Genomic DNA, 23150 nt, shown 5'->3' on the forward strand with positions numbered 1-23150 from the left:
TTGTACCGTGCTTGAGTTTGAGCTGCACAGTGGCGACCTGGTTGATGTGTGGATGGGTGTTATCTGCACCCTATCAGGTCCCGTCGATTCGAAGACGACAGTGGGCACACCGCCCATTATCCTTCCTCCACCGCACTGTCCACCACCACCTCGTTTGGGCCGCCTTCCCTCTATCATCATGTCCGCCCCCCCCCCAAGTCCGCCGCGGAAGAGGTCCAACATCAGTCAAGCTTGCAGGAACTGCAGGCACCGTAAGAAGAAGTGCGACGGGCAGAAACCCGTCTGCCGGACGTGCCAGGCGTACAAGGTGAGAGCAGATAGGAGGAGAGAGGAATCTGACCCCAGGACGACTGCGTATGGAACACGAAGGCCGACTGGCGTAAGAACATCTCTCGATCCGAGGCCAACGCTCTCCGCGCCCGCATCGCCGAACTGGAGTCGCAACTGCGGCAATCTCGGTCGCGATCACCGCCTTCCCTCTCCTCCTCTACCTTCCCCGGGCAAGCAGATACAACGATGTGGGACTCACTCGTGGACGTTGCTATTACCGCCGGTGTTCAACCTGTTGCTTCGCACGATGCAGCCCCCTTACCGCCCCCAAGTGTGTCCTCCGTGCCGCCTCAGCGCTCAGCCCCCCTTCCCCCTTCGGCCAACCCGCCCCCCGCCCCTCCTGAGATTGGGGTACCTCCGTCAGACCTGACGAACGGTATCGCCGCCTCTATCCTACCTGCCAGGCGTTCGCCATCAGCAGACGATCTCGAGGGATACATCGTGAGCTCACAGTCACATTCAGTGAGCTGATTCCAGGTTCAAGATCGACAGGGACGTTTGCGCGTTCATGCCCCTATGAGTGCTTTCCGTCACGACAGCCTGCCAGAACCGGCGCAAGACGCAACTACCCCTTATGAGCAGACGGATGACCGCACTTGGGCCAGATTTCTACCCGACAGCCTTTTCTTTACTCGCGCACAACATGACCAAGCTGTGGACCGATTCTTTCGCTATGCTGCCAGCTGGGGTGAGCCAAGTCACAATCGCCTTCCTCGCTGACAACAGGCCAAAGGGCGACTCCTCACCTGTTCTTCCGCGACATGGAAATCGCCCTATCAACACCACAAGAGTCTGAGCTGCCAGTCGTGGCTCCGAATTACTCGCCGCTTCTGCACAACATGATTCTTGCTGTCGGTCTCGGCTTCGTCGACGACGAGCATCTGCGTGCACTCGTCACGCGTAGGGTGTTCATGCAGGAGGGTGACAGGCACCTGAACAGAGAATGTGCCAACCCGTCTGTGGCCACAGTCCAAGCCCTGGCAATCAGAGGCTCCTTCATGAGCACAATGGGCGACTATTCGATAGGGTGGGTCAACCATGGCCTTGCAAACAGGCTATGCTACGCCCGTGAGTTGTCCCAGTCTTCAGTTCAAGCTAACTGGCAGTGGGGTTGCATGTGAACTCGGCGTCTCTCGTAGCCAAAGGCAAGCTGAAGCCTGAGGCCGCTGTCCAGCGCAACGTCACGTTCTGGTCTTGCTACTGCCAGGAGGTGATGTGGGGAATCTACGTCGGAAGAAAGCCAATGTTGCCTGATAGCACGTAAGTCTAGCTAACGTCTGGAGCTCATGCTAGCCTTCCTTCACCCCGACCTGACCCAGCCACTGACAACGTCATGTGGATCTGGCCTCCCGGCAAATACCAGTCTCTGCCTCCCCAAAAGTCGTACTTGTCCCTCACCTTTGTGCACACGACGCATCTCATGCAGATTGCCTCGCAGATATCGCGAACCGTCTACACAGGACGAGCCGAGAAGCTTTCGCTGGTGGAGTCGGGAACAGTCCAGCGCTTTGCGTGAGTTGACGGTACGACTGTTGCTGATTGCAGCGATGCGCTTGACAGTTGGCTCGAGGCTCTTCCTGCCCCTCTGACCCTGGATGTGAATCGATCAGAACCAGTTCTGCCTCATATCCTCAGTTTGCATATGGGGTGGGCGTGGGTTGTCGCGCTCCTCTACCAACCATTCTCTCAGGTCATGCCTTTGCACAGCCACGACGGTTATCAAAGCATCGGCACAGTAGCTCTCACCGTGAGTCGAAGGCTTGCTTAATAGCTGACTAGCAGCGTTGCCACCAAGCGGCAAGCAAGATCATTCAGCTGGCGACGCTGTGGGATGAGCAGCATTCCCTGCGCTTCACACCACCGACGACAACAGCGATCATCTACTGTGCCGGCACGTGCTTCCTTTTGGCGGCGGCTCAGGCTGCTTCACCCGCGCAATCCACTGCTGCTTTCCAGAAAGTGTATGCCGCCTTAGCGTTCCTAGACAAAATTGGCTCGACCTGGGGCTCGGGACGACGCCAGGCAGGCATTCTGAGGGATATGCTCAATGAGTGCGCCAAGGCTAGCATGGAGTTGCCGGCGGTAGTTGGTGACCTGTCTCGCGGCTGGGAATCAAGCCCAACGGCCAGCTTCCAGTGCAACACCGTGCAAGGTGACGAGGAGTTTGACGCCTTTATTCAGAGCCTGCTCAGCCAAAGCACTGCGCCGCTAGGTGAAGGCGATTTCATGACAGGGCTGGAGGGGTTCCTCTGAGCCATGCGACGACATGCAGAGCGTGGGAGGCTGTTTCCTGAGTCACAAGGGGCTTAAGATAAGGTGGTGATCATAGAGATTGCTGCAACCCATAGTTTATGTCTAGCCTTGCGTATGCGGTTACAGGAGGTCGGTCGGGCGTGGTCGCAGATCATTCGTTGCGGCGATCAAGTGAAAGCGACCAGCGGCTGCAAACTCAAGCAGTTGCCCTCCTTCCAGTCATCTAACTACCTCTTCGCACCGATCGTACCCCACCTTTTGAATCATTGCCGACGCTTCACTCGATATGCCGGACGCTCAATCTATCGTCGACGACGACCATTGGAAAACGGGCGACGTGAGTGTGGTCTCAGCCGATGGTGTTCGCTTTCGCACCACGACCGCTCTACTCTCAACCGCAAGGTACGGATTACCACAGCCATTCATCGACTGACCAACAGCCCAGTGTTTGCAGACATGCTGTCTCTGCCCGGAATGCAGAGCAAGAGCTTCGAATTTGCGGACCCTACCATTGAAGACGCTGCTACTGTCCGCAGCTTCCTCCACCTGATGCGTGACCTTAAGCTCGACATGACCATCTGTGAGGTTCCCAGCAACCGCGGCACAGCCAACGCCCGCCCTTGGAAGCATCGTCTTCCTCGCCTCGTGTCCTTCCTTGACAAATATGACTCTAAGTTCTGTCTCAAAGCCCTCAAGCACTGGAGCACATACGCCGAACTCGTCGAAGACTGGAATCCGGAGACGACCTTTGTGTTTGGTGCCCTGACTGACAACATCCATCTCTGTGCGAAAGCGCTCGTCCACCCGAGGAGCAACTGCAACTGGCAGGATTACCCTCGCGATCCTCTCAACTGCCGAGCTTTCCACCTCTTCCACATGCACGGCCCTCCATACGAGTTTGTCTGCTCTATTCCTCCACAGTTCTATTTTGCTCTTTGCAGAGCGAGCGCAGACTTCGTGCCGGGCACCGTTGAATTCCAGAAGAAGTTTGTCGAGGTCGTCTCGGCGGCGATGGCGTCCACTGGTGAGTGCCTGCTCCGCTCTGTAGCTCACTCATCTCGCAGACCCTCACCATCAAGTCGCCTCGGCAGCCTTTGCCACCCATCTCCACCATGACCATGCTGTTTAGGTGCCCTTCACATGCCATTGCACATGTTAAGCCCTCCTGTACATACTGGTGCGATTCGTACTGTCAGATGCACGGCGTGACATGATCGGCCTCCACTTCTCCGTGTTCAGGGCTGAGCCAGCCTTAAGTGACCGACCCAGTCTTTCTAGATGCATCTAAGTATGCTCATCTTCAACCTTACCCTTTGTTCTGTCGTGAAGAGAAGCACACTATTCACTGATACATGCACAGATAGATGCTTGATGGAGACGTGTGTTTATCCAGTGTCGTCGGCTGTCAAAAGCCGAACTCCCTCCGTAGTTACGTAAACAAAACCAAGGATGACTGGACGTGTGGTTATCTCCGCTCGTCCACGTTCTCCATCTTGACCTTCCTTGTCGCTTGTCGCCGATGATCCTTCGCTCCTCCCACCTTCCCAGCTGTGCAATGTATTAGCATACTGCACTGCTATACCTGCATCAACTTGTCATACTCAAGTCCGACCAGTGACGGGCGGCTCCACTTCCTCCATCTCCTCCCACAACTCTTCTCTGTTCACCACCTCGACCCACTTACCCTCAGAGCTGCTGTTTAGATTCCAAGGTTGGGGCCGTCGCGATAAGGTAAGTTGAACTCTTCTAGACGTGAGGCTCGCGGAAGAGAGTGACCAGAGACGCCGGTACGGATCCAGGCTGTGGTCCTGTCGGTATGTATGGTAGTCACCATCGGCGAAACCCCCCGCCCCAACCGTCCTTCGAGTCGCGCTTGCCTCAGGTTGAGAGTGCACAGCCCGCTTGATCACTCGACAGCTCGACACACGAATTCCAGACTCATCTCGATCCACCCTTCCTCCATGGGCTTAAGCTACACAGCCGCCGGCGTGCGATGAGGCCGGCGGGCGATGAGGTATGTCCATGGGGTGACGGTAACTCTCGGGTTCCCTTCACCAGCCCGTATCTCCATCTATTCTGTTGGGGAGCGTCCTCTCTACGTGATCAGAAACATATCGACACATCGATTTGGCATACTCTTGTGGCCAGATGCGAAGGACTAAGAAGCCGCATCTCGTGGACAAACCAAGTCCCAACGCCTCTTCAACAGCCTCACATAACCGCTCAATCTGTTGGCAAACGGTTCTGCCGACCCCATCTGCCTGTTCCAGTACCCCGCGGTTAATTCGCCAACACTTCTGACGTCCCTCCGAAACTCATCGCCTGTCGTGTCGGAACGCACCGGACCGTTCGCGACGACCACCTTGCAACCACCGCGTCATTGGCAGACATGGCTGACAATGAATTGCCGCCTCCTCCTCACGGACGGTGAAACGGACCTGACTCACCGTCAGGAAGATTCTGTCTCCTCCCTGGAGCGTCTCAAATTAATCACCATCATTCCAATCGTCTCCGTGCACTCCACGGACCTCTGTCGCGGGCAGAACTGTTACGGTGTCACCTGAGGGGGTGGCAGTCGGCGCTCCCCGTTCATCTGCGGCATCAAAGTACATAAGATCCGGGCGATGTCGATATGTGAGATCTCAACACTCACCTCTGACCTACCTGATTAACTCACCGACGCTCGTTTCCAAACTTCACTTGGCCATGCAACAGCTACTAGACTTCGCGGGTCGAGCGTACGCGTACGCCTGCCCGCCACCGTTCGGCATTCTCAATCCGATCCACCGGATAGCCCTCCGCGCTCAGCCCCTTACGCCAGACCTACTCATGTGGTTCAACTGGCTCGTCCTGCCGCTCGTCCCGCTGGTGCTCATCTCGTATCTCCTCGTTGGTGGGCCGAAGGACAAGCTAGCACGGGAGTCGCGACCGATTCGTGCCGCTCTCGCCGTCGCTGGATGGACGATGTTGACGCACTCCTTCCTCACGCGGCGCTTCACTAGTGAGTCTTTGTCCACTGCATCAGTTGACGATAGCGTACCGCTGGGCTGTCTATAACAACTTCGTCGGCATCTCCTACTGGACTGTCAGCCTGCGATACCTCGAGCTAGCTTTGCTGAAGGACCCCGTCGTCGATCCCTGGATGGCCCTCGGTCGCCCCAGGTGGGTCGCCGCCATCGATCTCGCTATCAATCTCCGACATGTGTACCTCGGATCCGTTGGTCTCGACACATCCGCTGGGCCCCCAAACCTGGCCCTTCCTGAGCTGAAACCGGGCGAGCGACCGCAAGTGGAGGTGCATCTGCGTCACTGGCGGCGGCAGCCGCGCCCCACGACTCGGCTGGCAGCTTTCGCTCGCCACCTCGGCCACTTCCTTTTCATCTATTGCCTGGAAGATGCGCTGTTCACGTTTGTGCGCGCTGTAGGCCCTGACGCCCTCGCACCTCCCGGCGGCCGCGCCTGGCTGCCGCAGTACGATCATATCGTTCCTGGCTTGATCGCAGAGACTCGGACAATCCTTCTCCCGTCTACAATTGGCTACGTTGTGCCGCCGTTCTACGTTGGGGTCGTTCTCAAGGCCGCGGCACCGATGATGATCTGGGGCATGCTGAGCGGGGTCTACCACCTCGGCGCCATCTTGTGCATCGGATCCGGCTTCTGGGAGCCAGAGACATGGGACACGGACATGTTCGACGCACCGTTCCGCTCGACATCGCTTCGCGACCTGTGGGGCCGCAGATGGCACCAGCGTGAGCTACCTCTGTCGCCGAAATTGAGCTAATGGCAGTGTATCGCCGCACGTTCCTCAATTGCACGAAGACGGTCATTCGGGTCCTGCACCTGCCCAGCAATACGTTCACCTTCTATGGCCTCATTTACCTCTTCTCTGGTCTCTTGCACGCATTGGGCCAGATTTCAAATGATCCACCTCCCCAGTTCAGCGGTGTCATTCTCTTCTTCCTTCTCGCCGGCTTGGGCAACGCCCTCGAGGTCATGTTCAAGCGCGTGACCGGCCGTTTCGTCGGTGGGCCCGCTGGTTGGGTGTGGACCTTCTTCTGGAGCACGCTCACAGGTGAGTCTGGCGTTAACACTGGGGCTAATGCGCAGGTACGCTCATCCTCAACGCTTGGGTTGACCCCGGATGGGCTGCGTGCAGCTTCTTCCCAGACAAGGGATTCGGCCAACTCGTCGTCCCCTACATCCTCAAGCACGGACTCACGCTTGAGCCGCTTCATGGAGCTGGGTCGGCGATCGCCGAGGTTGTGGAGTCAAAACCCGTCCTTGCAGAGACATTCGTGAAGACCACGGCCGCGCTCGCTGAGTCGGTCGTTGAGTCGGCCGTAGAAAGTGTCACTACCACGACTGCGGCCGTCATTGAAACGGTTGTCGCAGTCGCGGCCGATGCCGCTGCCGAACTTTAGGAGGATCGCAAGGCGACGACGCTCAGCCAGTTATCTCCTGCTCATCACTTCCCTCCGTTCGCTTTAGATCACACTTGTATCCACTGTTTCCTTCCTTTATACCTTCATGACTGCCGGAGCCCGCCCTCGACCGCAGAGCCTTGTCTTGCATACCTCGTCTGCCTGACGTGTACCCGATGGTGACATAGTTTCCCATGCATACCACATCGACCCCAGCGCCCTGAGCCGCCAGCAGACCGTCGTCTTCTACGCGTGTCCGAGTGTGCATTCAAACTGCGAGAGATGTCGGCGAATGTGAACGGGCCATGATTTTGAGATCTAAGAAGCAACGGCGGATGATTGATCGGCCACGAAAGTGGACTAAGGAAGACGCGAAGACGCCGAGTTTTATCTTCACCCACTTCACCATCACTCTGCATCCACCTCCCCAACCATCCCATGCGCACTAAGGCGCCGGGGCAGTGCTGATAACAGCTATCTAGGCGACATCGGGGAGCGTACTTGTCTCACCGCATCTAGCAGCATGGCGCTCGACGCCACGACGCCTCTACGCCATCATTGAGAAGGAAGCCGGGGGGCGTGTGAGGCTGGGGCCGCGCTGAGCCTCCATGTCACACCCCTGAACGCCAGACAATGTCCCCGACTTGCGCACTCCGATCGTGCGCGACTGGATCCAGGCGCACGACCGGCTTTGCTGCGTGGGTCAGGCTGGCCGGCATGGCCTGGCATGTTGCGGCCGCTGGGCGCCCCATGCGCAAATCTCGTACCGGCTGGAAAGCGACACTGGGTGCGGTCATTCCACACCTCTTCTTGACGACAGACTGGCCTTTTATCCAACCTCGCTGACTAACGATCGCGCTCAACTCAACCTCACACTCAATCACATTCGTTTTCCGCAACTTTTCGACCGCTTCGATCATGGCTGAACCGCTGAGCCTCTCGCTCGGCGACATCGGCCGGCTCTGGGATACGCTCTTCCCCGCGCCGTGGGGCCCACTCAATCCTGTCTGGGAGCATGTTCAACGTACCGCGGCGCCGCTCGACTTTGACCACTTCTCTCTCCGCCAGTGGTTCAACTATGCCCTCGTTCCCTTCATTCCGGCCGCCATTATGGCCTACCTTATCATCGGCGGGCCAAAGGATAGGCTCGCCCGCGAGACACGCGAGGTCCGTCTCGCACTCGGTATCGTCGGCATCAGCATCGCGACGTCCGCCTACTTGAACAACCGTTTCTATGGTGAGTCCGACGATGTCAGAGCTCGCAGCACCGAGGCAGCTCTTAAGCATGTGCTTGAGCTAATCCCAGACCTCCGTTGGTGCTGTTACAACTCTATGTTCGGCATCTTGTACTGGCAGCTGGTTGCGCGGTACGCCTCGCTTGCACTGGTGAAGGAGCCGATTGTGGACCCGTACATGGGGCGCGGGCGACCGCGCTGGGTTGCGGCTTTAGACCTCGTCATGAACCAGCGGCACATCGGCCTCGGCAACGTCGGCCTTGACAGCGGCAACGGGCCCGATAACAAGGACGTGAAGCTGCTGAGCCCTGGAGGCAAGGGCAAGGCGCCCGAGATGCCTCACATCGCGCGGCACATCCAGCACTGGCGTCGATTCCCTCGTCCGACGTCGCGCTGGGGATCATCTCTTCGTCATCTCTACAAGACGCTCGCGCTGTACACAATCATGGACATCGTCTTCTCCTTAACCCGCGCAATTGGGCCGCACGCCATTGCTCCGCCCGGCGGCCTGCCTCTTATCGAGAAGTACGGCCATATCATGGCCGGCTGGCTCGCCGAGAGCGAAGGAGTCCTGTTCCCCAGCACCTTGCGTCTCCCGCTGCCCAAGTGGCTCATGTCGACGTTCATGGAGCTCATCCCGCCCCTTGCGATCTGGGGCTTCCTTTCCGTGTGGTATCACTTCGTCGCGTTCCTGTGCATCGCTAGCGGCTACTGGGAACCCGAGGTCTGGGACATTGACGTGTTCGACGCGCCTCTCAAGTCCACGTCCCTCATGCAGCTCTGGGGCCGTCGCTGGCACCAGGTCTTCCGGTGAGCTAAGGTGAGAACGAGTTTGGAGCTGACGGCAGCGAACGAGTTTGGAGCTGACGGCAGCCACACCTTTGTCGATGCCACTGAATCGGTGCTCCGTATCTTCCACCTGCCCAACAACCTGGTCACTTTCTACCCGCTCATTTACCTCTTCAGCGGCCTGCTCCACGCTATGGGCGAGATCACGGCCGACCCGGTACCCAGGTTCTCGCACGTGATGGCCTTCTTTATGCTCTCGGGCGTGGGGTGCAGTCTCGAGATTGCCGCCAAGCGTATCCTCGGCATTCGTACCCGCGGTCTGCTCGGCTGGTGCTGGACTTGGACCTGGACTGCTGTGACTGGTGAGTGAAGACGCGACGAGCATGATTGAAAAGCTCTTGCAAACCCGATAGAGAGCTGACACCAGGTCGCCTTGTCGCTAACGCCTGGATCGACGCCGGCATGGGTGCCTGCTCCTTCTTCCCCGATCAGGGTGTTGGGCAGTATCTCGCCCCGTTCATCATGAAGCACGTCTACATGATCTACCACGTCCCCCCCGCCGACGTTGCTCCCGCCATTACCGACGCCGCGCAGGCTCTCCTCGCGACCCCGTCTGTCGTCGAGTCGCTGGCTGAGGTTATCTCCTCCGTTGCCGAGTCCACTCGAGCCGCATTCCCCGCCGCCACGGCCGCTGTCACCGATACACTTGCCGCCGTTGCCGAGCCCAGCGCTGTGCTCGAGGCTGCTTCGGAGGTCGCGGAGGCGCTGTCGACTGAGGTCGCCGTCGCCGCTGCTGGGGCAACCGAAGCCGTGGCCGAGGCTGCTTCCGAGGCCGTCTTCGAGTCTGCTCTCGGGGCCGTCTCCGAAACTGTCTCCGACGTTTTCGCCGAGAACAGCGAGACCCTCGCGACAACGCTCGCTTCGGCTGTTGTCGACACAGCCGCAACGGCTGCGGCGCTGACGAAAGCCGCCGTCGAGAACCTGAGCACTGTCGCGACGGCGGTCGCCGAGGCGGCAGAAATCAGCACAGTGCGCTTCATCACGGTCGATTCGGTGCCGGCGCACATTGTCGAGGCGGCGCTGGCGACAGCGAGCGCAGCCATGTCCGCCTCGCTCGAGGAGAGTACGGCCACTAGCTAAAGCTTCGCACCAGACTCGTTTCCGTTCGTTCCGTTCGCTCCGTTCGTTCCCACTTGTAGTCTCGTTGTTTGTCTCCATAACCACAATCATTTGTCTTCATAGTTCTACCGTATTCGTTTTCGACTAGCAGAGAGGCATAGCACACGACGCTGCGCGGCGGCGCTCCTCATCCTTGGCCCAGTTCTGCCAGGCATCGCTGCCGTGGTGCTGGTGGTACATGGGACACGGACATGTTCGACGCACCGTTCCGCTCGACATCGCTTCGCGACCTGTGGGGCCGCAGATGGCACCAGCGTGAGCTACCTCTGTCGCCGAAATTGAGCTAATGGCAGTGTATCGCCGCACGTTCCTCAATTGCACGAAGACGGTCATTCGGGTCCTGCACCTGCCCAGCAATACGTTCACCTTCTATGGCCTCATTTACCTCTTCTCTGGTCTCTTGCACGCATTGGGCCAGATTTCAAATGATCCACCTCCCCAGTTCAGCGGTGTCATTCTCTTCTTCCTTCTATGCGACGACATGCAGAGCGTGGGAGGCTGTTTCCTGAGTCACAAGGGGCTTAAGATAAGGTGGTGATCATAGAGATTGCTGCAACCCATAGTTTATGTCTAGCCTTGCGTATGCGGTTACAGGAGGTCGGTCGGGCGTGGTCGCAGATCATTCGTTGCGGCGATCAAGTGAAAGCGACCAGCGGCTGCAAACTCAAGCAGTTGCCCTCCTTCCAGTCATCTAACTACCTCTTCGCACCGATCGTACCCCACCTTTTGAATCATTGCCGACGCTTCACTCGATATGCCGGACGCTCAATCTATCGTCGACGGTCGATGGCAAGCTCGTGAAGCCGGACGTGGACCACATCAAAGAGTACTGGTCAGAGGACAGCGTCGCCTTCCTCAGTGAGTTTTGTGGTCAAGGTCAACCACTGATCTCAGTAGCTATACCTATAGTCAGTGTGCATCCCACACGCATTCGTTCATAGCAGATGATCATGCAGCGTGTTTCCAGCCCGGAAGCGGGAGTCGGTTAGATCTCGGTGAATAAGAAGAAGCGTTGGTACGGGTGAGTTGCCGATCTCGAAAATTGTGGGGATCCGAAGTCTGGCTGGGCTCCACCCGGCCGGCCGGTAAAGTTAGATCTAGGTCAGCTGAGGGAGTCGTTTGCAGCTCCTCCATCTGGTGAGTAGACGAGGTGCGTCGCTGGACAGACACTGAGCAGGACAATGAGCACCGGACAGCATGCAGCAGGGTCTTTGTGAACGCCCAGTATCGGCGCCTAGTGGGTCTCTTGGCGTCCAACCGGCGAGATGGAGCCCGTGCGTCTGATTGCGCAGTCCGAGGACAGATCCCAGACTGGCTTACGGTCCGGTTTGCTGCTTTTGGCGTCCACTCCAGTCATGCAGTGTGGACAGCGCTGACAGAGCTAAGGGGTCATTACATACATCAATCATGGGGTGTGGAACATAGCGATTGGGAAAACTAATGCGGGAAAACTGTAGGTGTGCAGTGGACTGTGGATGCTGGAGGAGCGAGAAGAAGCTCAAGGGGAGGCGGCATTGTCGCTGTTCGGCGCGGGAGAGTCGTAGCGCGCCATCTGGCGGACGATGCAGTAGGCCTCGACCGCCTCGTCCGGGTTCGCCGGCTTGAGGCCGTACACGCGGCAGAAGGCGTCCCAGGAGCCGTACGAGTCGACGATGCTTGCCTCGGCGGGGGTGAAAGGCTGCGGGGGCGCTGGTGGTTAGCATTGAGCACACAATCGGAGTGAAGTGTCTGAATCGGCCAGCTTAAAGGAGGATCTCGTCGGTGGCCACAGTGTCAACACCAGCTGGCGCGGCCGGGTGCCCGCCAGCCGCTCCACGAACACCGAGGCAACTCACCGTGCTGCTTGATCGAGTCCATGCTGTGGTTCGAGTCGGTGGGCGAGCTCATGATGTGCTTGTTTGCGTTGTTATAAACTCGGGGGTGAAGGGGGTCTGAGCGCTGGGTCGGCAGTCAGTCAGTTCGAGCAATAATCGGGGTTAAGTATGCCAGGGAGTCGGCGTGCGATGGGCGATCTGTGCGCCCGACTCGCAGTCAGGTGAGGTGGGTCTTTATACCCCCACTTGTCTTGCATTCTACCTACGGCGTACTCCACTACCGGACCTGTCGTCACCCGTGACGCAGACTATCACCTGCGCATCCTCGCCACCCAAGGGTGTTCTAACCCCGCATCGCAAGAGACCGTTAAGGTCCCGGCCAGGCTCCGCGGGCCGAGGGCACTCGCACCGAGGTGCGTCATTGATAAGATTGCGGTCATGTGACCAGTGCGTTAAGGCTCGCTTGTGGTCGGAGCGGAACCAAAATTTCAGACTCGGGGTTCATCTCCTGCACGAACCACCTCACTCGCCGGCGTCCTTTCGACCGTACGACAGCCCTCAGGATGCACAGAAGAGCACGAAAGACGCTTGTTGGGATGTTCCAACCTGTGTCAGCTCAATGACTTACTGAGTTTCCTCAATAAGCAGAAGGGGGTGAGGATTCAGCTATGAGTTCAACACGGTGCGGTGAGTAAGTGGTACCTGAAGCGACGAGAGCGACGAGACACAGACTGCATACTATGCGGCGGACCGCGCTACAACTGCACTCGTCGGGGACGAATCCCACAAGACGTCGCCGAAGCACTCGCGACGCCGCGGCAAATAGGCCCTTTGAAACGAATCTCACGAAACGCCGCTACTGCAATCGCGGCGCAAATGTCGCACTCCTTGTCGGCTGAGTGAACATAGGGGTGTGATGTGAAGTTAAGAAAAGGTTGAACAGGTCGGTCGCGATTTGGCTTGAGCTGCGCGTCGCAAGGCTGGCGCTGATGCAATCGCGCGGGTCGACGTCGACGGGGATCGTCTCCCAAGAGCGGTCGAGCTGAGAATCAATCGCACGCCGCACAACTTGATAAATTGAATCGATGGTCCACAGCTTCAGAGCTTGAACAGGTCAAGGCTCTCTTAGCTTCAGAGACTTGCATCGATAGTTGAGACCCGCTAATGCAATCGCGGGTCGTGCTGGTGGGTCACCCGAAGGCGCCAGCGCGGGGCATGCCCCAAGAGGTGATGCTGACAAGTCGCATCACCCCACCGCTTGAGGAGTCGAGAATAGACGTCCGAACGATTGCCGCTGATGCAATCGCGGCACCGCCGAACGGGGAGATCACCCAGACGCGGAGCGCTAATCGCATTCGCGTGCGCGTGTTCCAACGACTCGATAGGCGGATTGAGGAAGCAGTCGGATGCAAGCTCAGCTTCAGCTTCAGGGAATCAGGAAAGATCACGGAAAAGGTCGCAAATCCGAAAAGGTCGGCATAGAAGCGCTTGAAAAGGTCGGAAAAGGCTTGAAAAGGTCAAAAACCGCTTGGAGAGGTTGAAAAGCGCTTGAAAAGGTCGGAGAGAACGCAAACAGATTGGAGAGAGTGGAACAGATTCGATCGCCGCTGATGCAATCGCGGCAGATGAACTTGACCGATTCGACGGCGAGAGGTCGACGGAGGATAACCTATGCTCTTACGTCTGGGGGCCAATGCAATCGCCACACCTTCAGACGAAGAGGAGACTCATGGGGCGCAGCTGATGCAATCGCTGCGCGCGGCCGCGGGATAGCGAGGTCAGGGTTGCCCCCACGCTGCGAGTCGATGGATGGAGGGACGCGACCCACGCCCACCCGCTGATGCAATCGCGGGCAGGCACGCGCTGGTCAGCGCCTGAGAGGGATGCGGCGTGACAGTGACCGGGGCGGGTGAACGGAGATGGGACACCAGACCGGGCTGGACTAAGGCCGATGGGATTCGGAGAGGACTCGAACAGATCTTGAGCATCTTGAGCAGATTGAGAACCGCTGATGCAATCGCGGTAGGTGAACCCGGTGGTTCGGGCGAAGACGTCAACCGTGGCGGGGCAGCCTACCGCCACTTAGGTCGAGCCTATACGGCTGGGAGGCTGATGCAATCGCCATGCCTTCAGACGGGGACAATACCCACTGGACGCCGCACATGCAATGGCGACGCCACTACGCCATTCGCCGGTCGAGACACGGCGAGAGGGCCCACTGCCAAAAAGATCTGGATTGAGAGACGCTCGCAAAAAGATCTCGTTGAATCGCTTGGTTTGAATCGCTTGACTTGGCTTGATTTGCTTGGTTTCGAATCGCGGAGGTTGCAAAGTATAAAACGAAAAGGTCAAAACTGGAGTCGGGTGGAAACGGGACGCGACCCACGCTCACCCGCTGATGCAATCGCGGGAAGGCACGCGCTGGTCAGAGCGCAAGGCAAAGAGGTTGACAGCGACCGAGACCGGCGCTCGGGGTTGACAGTAGCGAGACCGAGGCTCGGTAATTGGGTTGACAGTGCCGAGACCGCTGCTCGGGGTCGAGATCGAGGTGATGAGAAATCGTGAGATCGAGAGAAGTCGTCGAGATCGGATAAGCGTTCAGAAAAGATGAATCGATTGGTGTGCCGCTGATGCAATCGCGGCAAAACACCCGTGGGACGCCCGACCAAGCAGGACTCAGGTGATGTAGTTCAGCCGTTGCTAGTCCCATGCCTTCAACCGCTGAATCAATCGCGGTAAGGCGAACAGATCATCAGACTGCCCTCCCGGTGGAGACAGCCTGGTGGTTGCTCCGTTGGTAGATGCCAACGGGCTGAAAAGGTTGGACCTGAGCCAACCTGGTGCCAAAGCCAGTGCCGGTCTTGGCCGGACCATTGCCGAAGCCAGTGCCGAGGGCCGAAAAGTTATCGATGCTTGATGGAGGAGAGCGCATGACTTCACGAGCGAGAGAGAGTTACGCTGATGCAATCGCGAAACTGCCGACGGGCTGAGATGACGAGCCGAGCGGCGATGCTGAACGAAGACTTGATAGACTCGTATTGGACAACAAAAACCGTCACTGGAACCGCTGATGCAATCGCGGGTCTGCCGGAGGGCCACTCAGTCCGGGGCTGAGGAAGGGTTGGAGAGTCGGACAACTGGCAACTGGACAAAAAGATCTCGAGTCGCTGATGCAATCGCGAGCACGCCGGACAGTTAGAATGCCAGTCCGGCGTTTGACGTGGAGGTTGACAAGGTTGAGTGGACCAACGGCCGAATGCGATGGGGAACAGATGGAAACGAGGCGCGAGCGAATAGTTTGGAGATTGAAGATAACCAGGGAAAACGGAATCAGAATAACCTGGCGGAGGGATCCAGCTGATGCAATCGCGGATGTGGAGGGTGAGGCGTCGACTTCGCCGCCCCGAAGCCGGGCCCTGCGAGCTAGGTGGACCAGCAACGCCCCTCGAGTGGAGTGAAGTTAAAGTCGTGGTTGTTGTGGTCGTTGTGGTCGTTGTGGTTGTCGAGCTTGTTGTGCTGGATGAAGTCGTCTTCGGATAACCGCTTGGTGTGCTTAAGACTGCTTAAGGGGTGGTGGAGATTGTCCACAAACCATTACGCGCTTAAAGCCCGCGTGTCGTCGTCGCGGCATGTCGCGTGTGCGTGCGAGGGGGTGCTTGGGCCGCTAATGCAATTGCGGTGAGGTGTGGACCGGCGAGGCCGATCGCACGAGTGTACACTGCCGAAAGGAGTGGTGTCAAGCTTGTGCAGGTGGCTGTGTCGGTGCTGGTCTCTAGCGGGCAAGACGTCGGTGGTGTCGAGTCGAACATCAAGCGTTTGAGCCAAGAGCGGCTCGAGACAAACCTCCTCGCAAGTTGGGTGCGAAAGAAGGCAGCAATCGACGACAGAGGAGGCGGAAGAGAGCTTAGAAAGAGTAAGAGCGAGAATGAGGAGAAGACTAGAGGAAGGAAGGAGGATGGTGGGTTAAGTGAAAGGATGGTGACGGTGCCGTTCTTAAGTGTGACGGAAGAGACGCTGGGAAACGGGCGGAGCGTGGGAGACCCGGTGGCGACGTGCACAGCTTAGCAGCACATCTGCGTCATCCGTGTCACCCGATGTGAAGGGCGCACGATCTCGCCCTCGAGATCGATCGATTTGTGACGGACCTCATACGCCGTCCCCTGCGCCCGCTACGCCCGCCACACAGCCCTGCGCCCTCGGCTCCCGCGGACGCACCCTCCCCACTTAACGCTTCGTAGGTCACTCGACGGGTCAAGCTGACTGTACCTCTTCACATGATGAGCAAGGAAGTCAAGGACGTCATTCTCCACGATGCAGCAGCCAACTCAGCGGCGATCTTCCATGGGCAGACTGACAGGGTGCAAAACTCAGAAAATGGAGCGAACTGCCACTCTGGTAAACGATGTGTCCGCCGAAGCCCGGGCCGGCCGTCGCGCACGACGGCCGACCGCGCCCGATGATTCATTGAATACCCATGGTGCAAGAAGATCTGCCGTCGCAAGTCTGTGTCTCTCGTCTCTAAAGATCTCGCGGTGACGTCCTTGAGTGGAGTGTCGTGCGCCTCGTATGCAACCCCAGTCCTGAGTAGTCGGACTCAAGTCTCCGAAGGCTGAACCGGCAGAGCCCTGCACCCCTGTCTGTCGCAGGTGAAGGGGAGTGAATATGTGCGACAGTACTGGGCATGTGAATGCGACGGAATTTCATGTGTGAATCTTCTGGGGAACGGTTTCCGGCGTTGCGACACCGGGCCGAAGAAGGGCTTGGCTAGATTCATTCAATGTCTCTCACGGTTGCATCGGTCGGTGTGTTGATTAGTGCACGGAGAGTGCAATGGCTACAAAGGGAAAGTGAGAGGTGCATAGAAGTGGTGTCGTGGGTGCAAGGGCGAGTGGATCTCGTGAAGCGATCTTTGGATGTTGCGTTCTCAGGTTAGAGGAAGGCGTCGCTAGTTTCATTGTTTCCTACGGTCGGATCTTCACAGGTATAGAGTGAGTGCAGTGACACGTGTGACGTGGGCCGGGGTGTGACGATGATGTCGAGGTCTGGGAGGTTTGCGAAATGTTGTGTGTGGATCTCGTGAGGAAGTGTTGTGGCGTTGCGATTCGGGGCTAGAGGTCGCCTTGGCTAGTTTCAATGTCTCCCACGGTCGTCCACTGCATTAGGAAATGAAGAGGGCAAGGCGCGTGCCCTCGCACCTGGGTAGACAGCCTTGTGTGTGGGCGCGGCAACGGACGAAAGTGAGCGGCTGACGAGGACTTGTGAATGCTGATCCCGAGTGTCCTGACGTCATGCCACGTTGTTATCAGCGGGTGCTTTCCTTGAATGCATCCTAAGTCCTGCGCGCAAGCATCTGACTGCGTGCAAGTATCTGAGACGTCTGAGGCTATGCATTTAGTCATCATACGGGTACGGGACAAACTCGGGCAGTTCACCCTCTCCCACAGTCTCGGGTGGCAAGGAGCACTCAAGTGGCTCTACTGGCGCTTCGGAGTTGGGGAGACTCAACCCACCCGTGCGACCGGAGTAACGGTTCCAGGCGACGATCACAATCCCGCTGATGACAATGAGGCCGAGCAGGATTAGGAGGCCGTGAAAAGAGCTTCGGGTCTGCTCTTCCGCGGTTTGCTGGGTCGATGAGAGAGACAGCGAAGAGATCGTCCGGTGACGGAGGAGTGGCGGGCGGAAAGAAGCGCTTGGTGACCGCGGGGAATTGCCGAGTAAAGGGGCGGTCTCCTGCGAGTTCGGACAGGCTTCCATGTTGGGGAACTTCCGGAGTGGAAGTGCTGAGCAAGAGTGAGTGAAAGAAGAGCACAAAGAAAGTGCGAAGCGAGGGGAAAAGCTGTCGGCCCTATCAATCTTCGTGTTCAAGCTAGGATGAAGCTAAGCTTAGTACGCGCTATGCACAGCCTCATGCGGGGTGTAGCGCCAGTTAGTTGGTGGCTACGTGCTGTGGGGCCACGTCTGCTCTATTATTGTGCGAGAAATATTACAACTATGCATTGCCGAAATCTAATGTTCTTCGGTGCTAGATTACAGATTGGAGGAAACTACTTTTTGGCTCGACTATGACTTCTTACTCCGCGTCCAGGGGGCAGGTAGCGGGCTGGTCGTTGACCTGGATACCGCCGCGCCTCGGGTGGGCCGAGTCGGGGAAGGGGCGCTTCCATCCGCCCTCGGACTCAGGGGTGGCGAGCCAGAGGCGCATGAGGTGGCGGCGGGGAGTCGGGGGAAGGTGGTCAATGTAGGCGGTGCGGGAGTGGAAGACGTGGGTGTCGGCGACGAACTGGATGTCTCCAACCTCGAGGACCATGTGGAGCGAGAGGCGGAGGGCGGTGTCCTCGAGCACTTGGAAGGCCTCCTTCTGTGCCTCGGAGTGACCGGGGATCAGGCCAGCGTCGATGAAACGCTGGATCGACTTGACGTAGTAGGGGTCGTAGACGGAGAGGAGCTTGCCGTCGTGCCAGTAGAAGACCGACTTCTGGATCCACGGCTTCTGGCCCTCGGAGACCTCGCCCTTGCGGTCGAAGTACCAGATGGGCTGGGAGAGGATCTCAGCGACATCAGGGCGCTCGCGCTGCAGGGTGTTCCAGACGTGCTGGGCCGAGACGACGTCCGACTCGCCACCCTCCTTGGCGCGGTGCAGGCAGAGGAGACCGACGATGTCGGCGTTGTCGGTGTGGAAGAACTGGCGGGCGGTAGTGGTGTAGATGCGGACCTTGTCGATCTGGGTGGGGTCGTTGCCTAGGTCCTTGACGTGGCCGAGGACGTGGCCCTTGTGGTTCTGGGAGACGGGAACACCGATGACGGAGCCAATGGCAAGGTAGATAGCGCTCGACTTGGGAACAGACCACTCGTTGACCGGAAGGCCCTGGATCAGCGTGAAGCCGGGGCCGTCAACGATGAAGTCGCGAAGCTTGAGGAGGAAGTCGGTGATGTTCTTGGAGAAGGGGAAGGTTTCGCGGTTGACGGCAGTCAGGGGAAGGCCAGTCTCGGCGAAGCGGTCGTACGCCTCCTCGAGCTCCTGAATCTGCTCCGGCGTCCAGCGGTGCTTCCAGATGGAAGTGTCGGCGAAGTCATCCTTAGTCCAAACGGTGCGACCCGTAACCTCCTTCGGGAACTGGGCGTAGGGAATGATGTCGTCGTGGTTCGGCTCGTGCTGGCCGGAGGTGAGGATCTCACCAGTGACGCGAGAGGTCTTGGTCGAGGGCCCCGCGGACTGGAGGTGCGGGGCAACGGGCTGAGCGGCGACGGCGACGGACATTGTGATCGTGTGAGGCTGTGGTTCCTATTGGGTGCCGATCGGTGTTAAGAGGCGATTAGATAGCACGGAATACGATAGATAACTGTCGGTTGAGGGTCTGCGAGCTAGATATTCGGAGACGAGTCGCTTCGATTTGGAATGATGCTGGGGAAGAACGACCGCTCACTGGTTTATGTAGATTTCTGGGTGGCAGAACCAGTTCTGCGCTTTTCTCACCGTACGGTGCACATCTGCATGCACTCTACCCTGTCTTACTCACCGCATCAGACCGGTCTCCGACTGCTTACGGGCTTACGGCGTATGCATTGTTGAATCATAGTGAAGAGGTGCTCAGTGGTGCGGGGATGACGAGCCCTGGGGGCCGCGATGAGGCCTGATGGCGTGATCGGGTGCCACCTTGACGCGTTTTCAGAGTTAGCCATAGAATAACCACGTTTTTGCCGACTGCGATTTGACCACACCCCTAATCTCCATCAATGGCGCCTTGCACCTGGGCATTATGTTTGCCATTCTGACCAGTGTGTCTGATTAAGGCAACCAGCATGCATGGCAGAGCTGCCTGCTTCGGGCGACCCGTAGCTTACCGCGTTGCCAGGCAAACCTTGGGTGGGCACTGAGTTCACCGCACGATCGGCGCTTCCGGTCGTGGCCGTGCCTGCATTCCGCCGCTCGTCGCTCACCACCAAAGACGACATTGCTGCGGTATTCAGTCTTGCGGAGCTGCATGCGTCAGTAGCCATGCATCATGGAGAGCTAGCCACGCCCGGACGCGGACTTTCGCATCATCGGGCCCACCAGTGCTTCCCGCTGGCCCGTCGACGTTGCCTGTCGACGAGGCAAGGTGCGTAGCGTTGCTGCTGTTAGCCTGACCTCATGATCGCACTAGCTCCAACGCATCCACAGCCCGACAATCAGTCACGCGGTCCAGAACTGCTCCGGGTCGGAGTGTCTTGGCACGTTCATGAGCAGATGACCGATGGTAGGTAAGACAAGCGCTGTTTCGGGCAGCATGGTTGGTCCCAGAGCTATCACGACGTCGCCGAGAGAACGAGCGTGACCGAGCCGGCGTCTCAGATCCAGTTACATCCAGCGATCTGCTAGTTAGGCCGAAACACGCCTCCCTCGGCCCACTGCTCGCCGGCGCCGGCGCCGCCGGGCCCGCCTTGCGCAGCAGCGCCACATCTACTCTGACGTTTGCATCGTGAACCAATTGACAGCGCAGAAGGCATGCACGTCTTCTGTGACCACCAGCGCTGCACGTGTCAGTTTCATCGGGGCCGCAATGTTGTCATGAGCGGGCTGGTGTGGAGGCGCATAGCAGTGGAAGCGTGGTCGTGTGCCCGTCATTTGGCGTGACTGCCGGGCATTTGACCACAGCCGACTCCGAGCCGAGCTAATACTAGACGAAGTGTGTCGTGGCGTCGTACGCCGGACGATCTTGCCTAGCGTCCGAAAAGATCTCACTAACGGCCTTGAGGCTCGAATCAACTGCTTCATGCCTACACTACTCATTCACCCACTTGCCGTCATTGTTGTTGTCACACTCGAGCTCTCAATCGATCCCGTTCAGCATGCTCACCATGGCCACGAGCAGGTTCGACAACAATTGGCATATGTGCGGCGTTCAACGTCCATCTGGAAGACGCAGTGGCTGGCCCCATCTTTGGCAGATGCGGAAGCCCCGTTGGCACAATAGCCAGCTCCGTTCGTGAGTTCGTCAGATAGGCAGCGATTGAAGCGCTTTCGTCGATAAGGAGCATTCCAGACGCGCCAAGAAGCATGGCCTGGATTGGCATAAACACATGCCCGTGTGATGTGTCGACCAGTCAAGTCTCGGCTCCACATTCCGTCGCCACGAATACAGTTGCCCGTTGTCGCGTTCCAGCATTCCGGCACGCCCCGGCATCTTCAGGTCATAAGCTTTCGCTTGCCTCGCTGAGATCAGCATGCCGTCAGTTTCGTGGAGTCACAGCGTCAGTGAAGTAGTAAGCGAGGGAGGAGGCGCGTCATATTTGACCTCACGGCTTGCAGCAGTGGTCAAATCGACATCCGGCGAGGTCCAATTCTGACCTGGCGGAAGGACGAGGTCAAACGGTGAGCGGGCTTGTCGCGCGAGGTCCAATTCTCTACGGTGGATTGGCACATTTCGCCCATCATCCGGCGGGACCTGGCCCTGGGCCGGCTGGGTGGGCCTGGACATGAACGCCGCTCAGGCACGCATGCCGGACATCACCGTAACACTCTGTTCCTCCTCACGAGAATTCTTGCTTCCTCATCGTCACCCTTGTCATTGTTCGCTCGCCATCACAAGCGTTTGACCTCTCGTTTGACCTCCAAGAGCCCACTCTGAAACCACGCTCCCACAACATGCTCCTACCTGCTTCTCTCAGCTCTTGTGAAGGGGTTGCAGCGGCCCCCGTGCGCGTCGATTGCGTCTTCCTCGCCACCGCGCCTACCATACTGTCATCCCCCTCGTCCAACACAATCGCGCCTGTCTCACTAGCGTCGCATCCACTCACAACTTACAAAGTACCAGCGCATTAAGCTCGAGTCCAACTGCTCCTAAGCCCTGAAACCCTGCAGAACGTCGGCAACGCTAACAATTCCATGGTCAGCACCTTCAGCAACAGCGCTGACGCCGCAGTTCTCCACCGCTTTGTTGTCGCTTCTGATCCACAGATGTGACTGATAGTACTTAAGCCCAACTCCAGCGGTCTTCTTCAACATCCGCAAACGTCCCGGGCATCTTATCCCGCGGAGCATCACCGGTATGTGCAAGCTGTTACTACTGTTGTAGATAGCTGACTGAACAGCGGGTTGCCGGCCTCCTCAGGCATGCCGCGCTGGCCCGGGTTGTCGCCTCGTTATCGCCACGAGTATCTTCCGGGTTCGGCGTCAAGCCTGAGCGGGACTTGCCCTCCGGGATGGACGAAAGGAGCTGGAGTTGGGAAAGGGTGATGGCGTCACAGGACAGCGGTCCTGCGTTGTCGTTCAGCGGGGTCTGCGCTGTTGGCATGGGCAACCCTGTCCTCTGCTAGCAACACGATGACCCCCGCCAACGAGCAAGTCTTAGCTCGTTGGCCTCCTTGGTGATCTTGCGCGGCTCATCTCGCCCCGATGGAGCGCGTCGAGGTCGTTGAGAAGGAGCCCGACATTTTTTGGCTGATGCAGCGGTATCGCTGCGTCTTTCCGACTGCTTGAAGTGCTCTTGCGGCCCTCGCGGCGCGGCTAGCGTGAGCGCATTGGTGCCGCATACTCGTTCTGGCTTCGCCTTCCTCCAGTCCCCCAAGGATAGTGCCTGCTGGTTCTGCTGGGCCGCAATCGTCACCCCCCAAGGTCAAGACCACCCTACCCAAGCTCGCTTGACTTGTGTGCTTCGTCAACGGCAGCCTGGCGCGGCTCACGTTGGAGTTGTGGCAGTTGGGAGGTAAGCCAGCGTCCTTGGCATGGTTGTTCCCTCCAGCGGCGCTCGGCCGCGCTCGGAAGGGAGCGCAGCGGAATCGCCACTCGCCCTATCGCCCCTGACTCCAGCGCAGCAGGACAAGCTTGAGGCCAACCCTTTCCTGCTGCTACGTGATTGTCAGTCGCACTCGTATCGACCTTGCAGCCTCGCAATGTGATGCCAGGCTGATGGAGAAGGAAGGGAAATGGGCAGGCGGAGAAGGAGCAGGAGACGGCGAACATCGAGAAACAGGGCGCGGATCGTGAGGCGAAGGAGACGCCTCAACGCTGGTGCTCGCGGGCATGGAGACGGGGTCGGAGTCCGAGTCCGAGTCCGAGTCCGAGGAACGCATTGACACCACGGCGTTTGCGGTAGGGGCCGAGGCGGTAGGCCGGCGTGCTGCCGCTTCTAAGTCACCACGCTCCC

General features: G+C 58.4%; 7 protein-coding genes across 7 annotated transcripts; 4 read left to right on the forward strand and 3 right to left on the reverse strand.

Moving 5' to 3' along the window:
• Positions 1–178: 178 nt before the first annotated feature.
• A1Q1_03155 (transcription factor) lies at positions 179–2583 on the forward strand (the record flags this gene model as incomplete). The annotated part of the gene is made up of 8 exons (XM_014323608.1): positions 179–307; positions 370–771; positions 823–1018; positions 1057–1398; positions 1470–1540; positions 1601–1842; positions 1891–2077; positions 2170–2583. 8 exons carry the CDS (start codon positions 179–181, stop codon positions 2581–2583), a joined length of 1983 nt encoding a protein of 660 aa, XP_014179083.1.
• A 286-nt stretch (positions 2584–2869) lies between these two features.
• A1Q1_03156 (uncharacterized protein) lies at positions 2870–3712 on the forward strand (the record flags this gene model as incomplete). Its single annotated transcript, XM_014323609.1, has 3 exons — positions 2870–2920; positions 2986–3607; positions 3648–3712. The coding sequence occupies 3 exons, from the start codon at positions 2870–2872 to the stop codon at positions 3710–3712; spliced, it is 738 nt and encodes a 245-aa protein (XP_014179084.1).
• A 1577-nt stretch (positions 3713–5289) lies between these two features.
• On the forward strand, positions 5290–7004 carry A1Q1_03157 (uncharacterized protein; the record flags this gene model as incomplete). The annotated part of the gene is made up of 4 exons (XM_014323610.1): positions 5290–5584; positions 5694–6332; positions 6371–6607; positions 6691–7004. The coding sequence occupies 4 exons, from the start codon at positions 5290–5292 to the stop codon at positions 7002–7004; spliced, it is 1485 nt and encodes a 494-aa protein (XP_014179085.1).
• Positions 7005–7922: 918 nt separating this feature from the next.
• On the forward strand, positions 7923–10168 carry A1Q1_03158 (uncharacterized protein; the record flags this gene model as incomplete). Its single annotated transcript, XM_014323611.1, has 3 exons — positions 7923–9049; positions 9113–9394; positions 9442–10168. 3 exons carry the CDS (start codon positions 7923–7925, stop codon positions 10166–10168), a joined length of 2136 nt encoding a protein of 711 aa, XP_014179086.1.
• A 1537-nt stretch (positions 10169–11705) lies between these two features.
• On the reverse strand, positions 11706–12094 carry A1Q1_03159 (uncharacterized protein; the record flags this gene model as incomplete). Its single annotated transcript, XM_014323612.1, has 2 exons — positions 11706–11896; positions 12043–12094. The coding sequence occupies 2 exons, from the start codon at positions 12092–12094 to the stop codon at positions 11706–11708; spliced, it is 243 nt and encodes an 80-aa protein (XP_014179087.1).
• A 5318-nt stretch (positions 12095–17412) lies between these two features.
• A1Q1_03160 (uncharacterized protein) lies at positions 17413–17778 on the reverse strand (the record flags this gene model as incomplete). Its single annotated transcript, XM_014323613.1, has 1 exon — positions 17413–17778. One exon carries the CDS (start codon positions 17776–17778, stop codon positions 17413–17415), a length of 366 nt encoding a protein of 121 aa, XP_014179088.1.
• Positions 17779–18094: 316 nt separating this feature from the next.
• A1Q1_03161 (uncharacterized protein) lies at positions 18095–19282 on the reverse strand (the record flags this gene model as incomplete). Its single annotated transcript, XM_014323614.1, has 1 exon — positions 18095–19282. The coding sequence occupies one exon, from the start codon at positions 19280–19282 to the stop codon at positions 18095–18097; it is 1188 nt and encodes a 395-aa protein (XP_014179089.1).
• Positions 19283–23150: the final 3868 nt, after the last annotated feature.

This window comes from Trichosporon asahii, assembly GCF_000293215.1.
Source record: "Trichosporon asahii var. asahii CBS 2479 unplaced genomic scaffold scaffold00053, whole genome shotgun sequence".
Classification (NCBI taxonomy): Eukaryota; Fungi; Basidiomycota; class Tremellomycetes; order Trichosporonales; family Trichosporonaceae; genus Trichosporon; species Trichosporon asahii.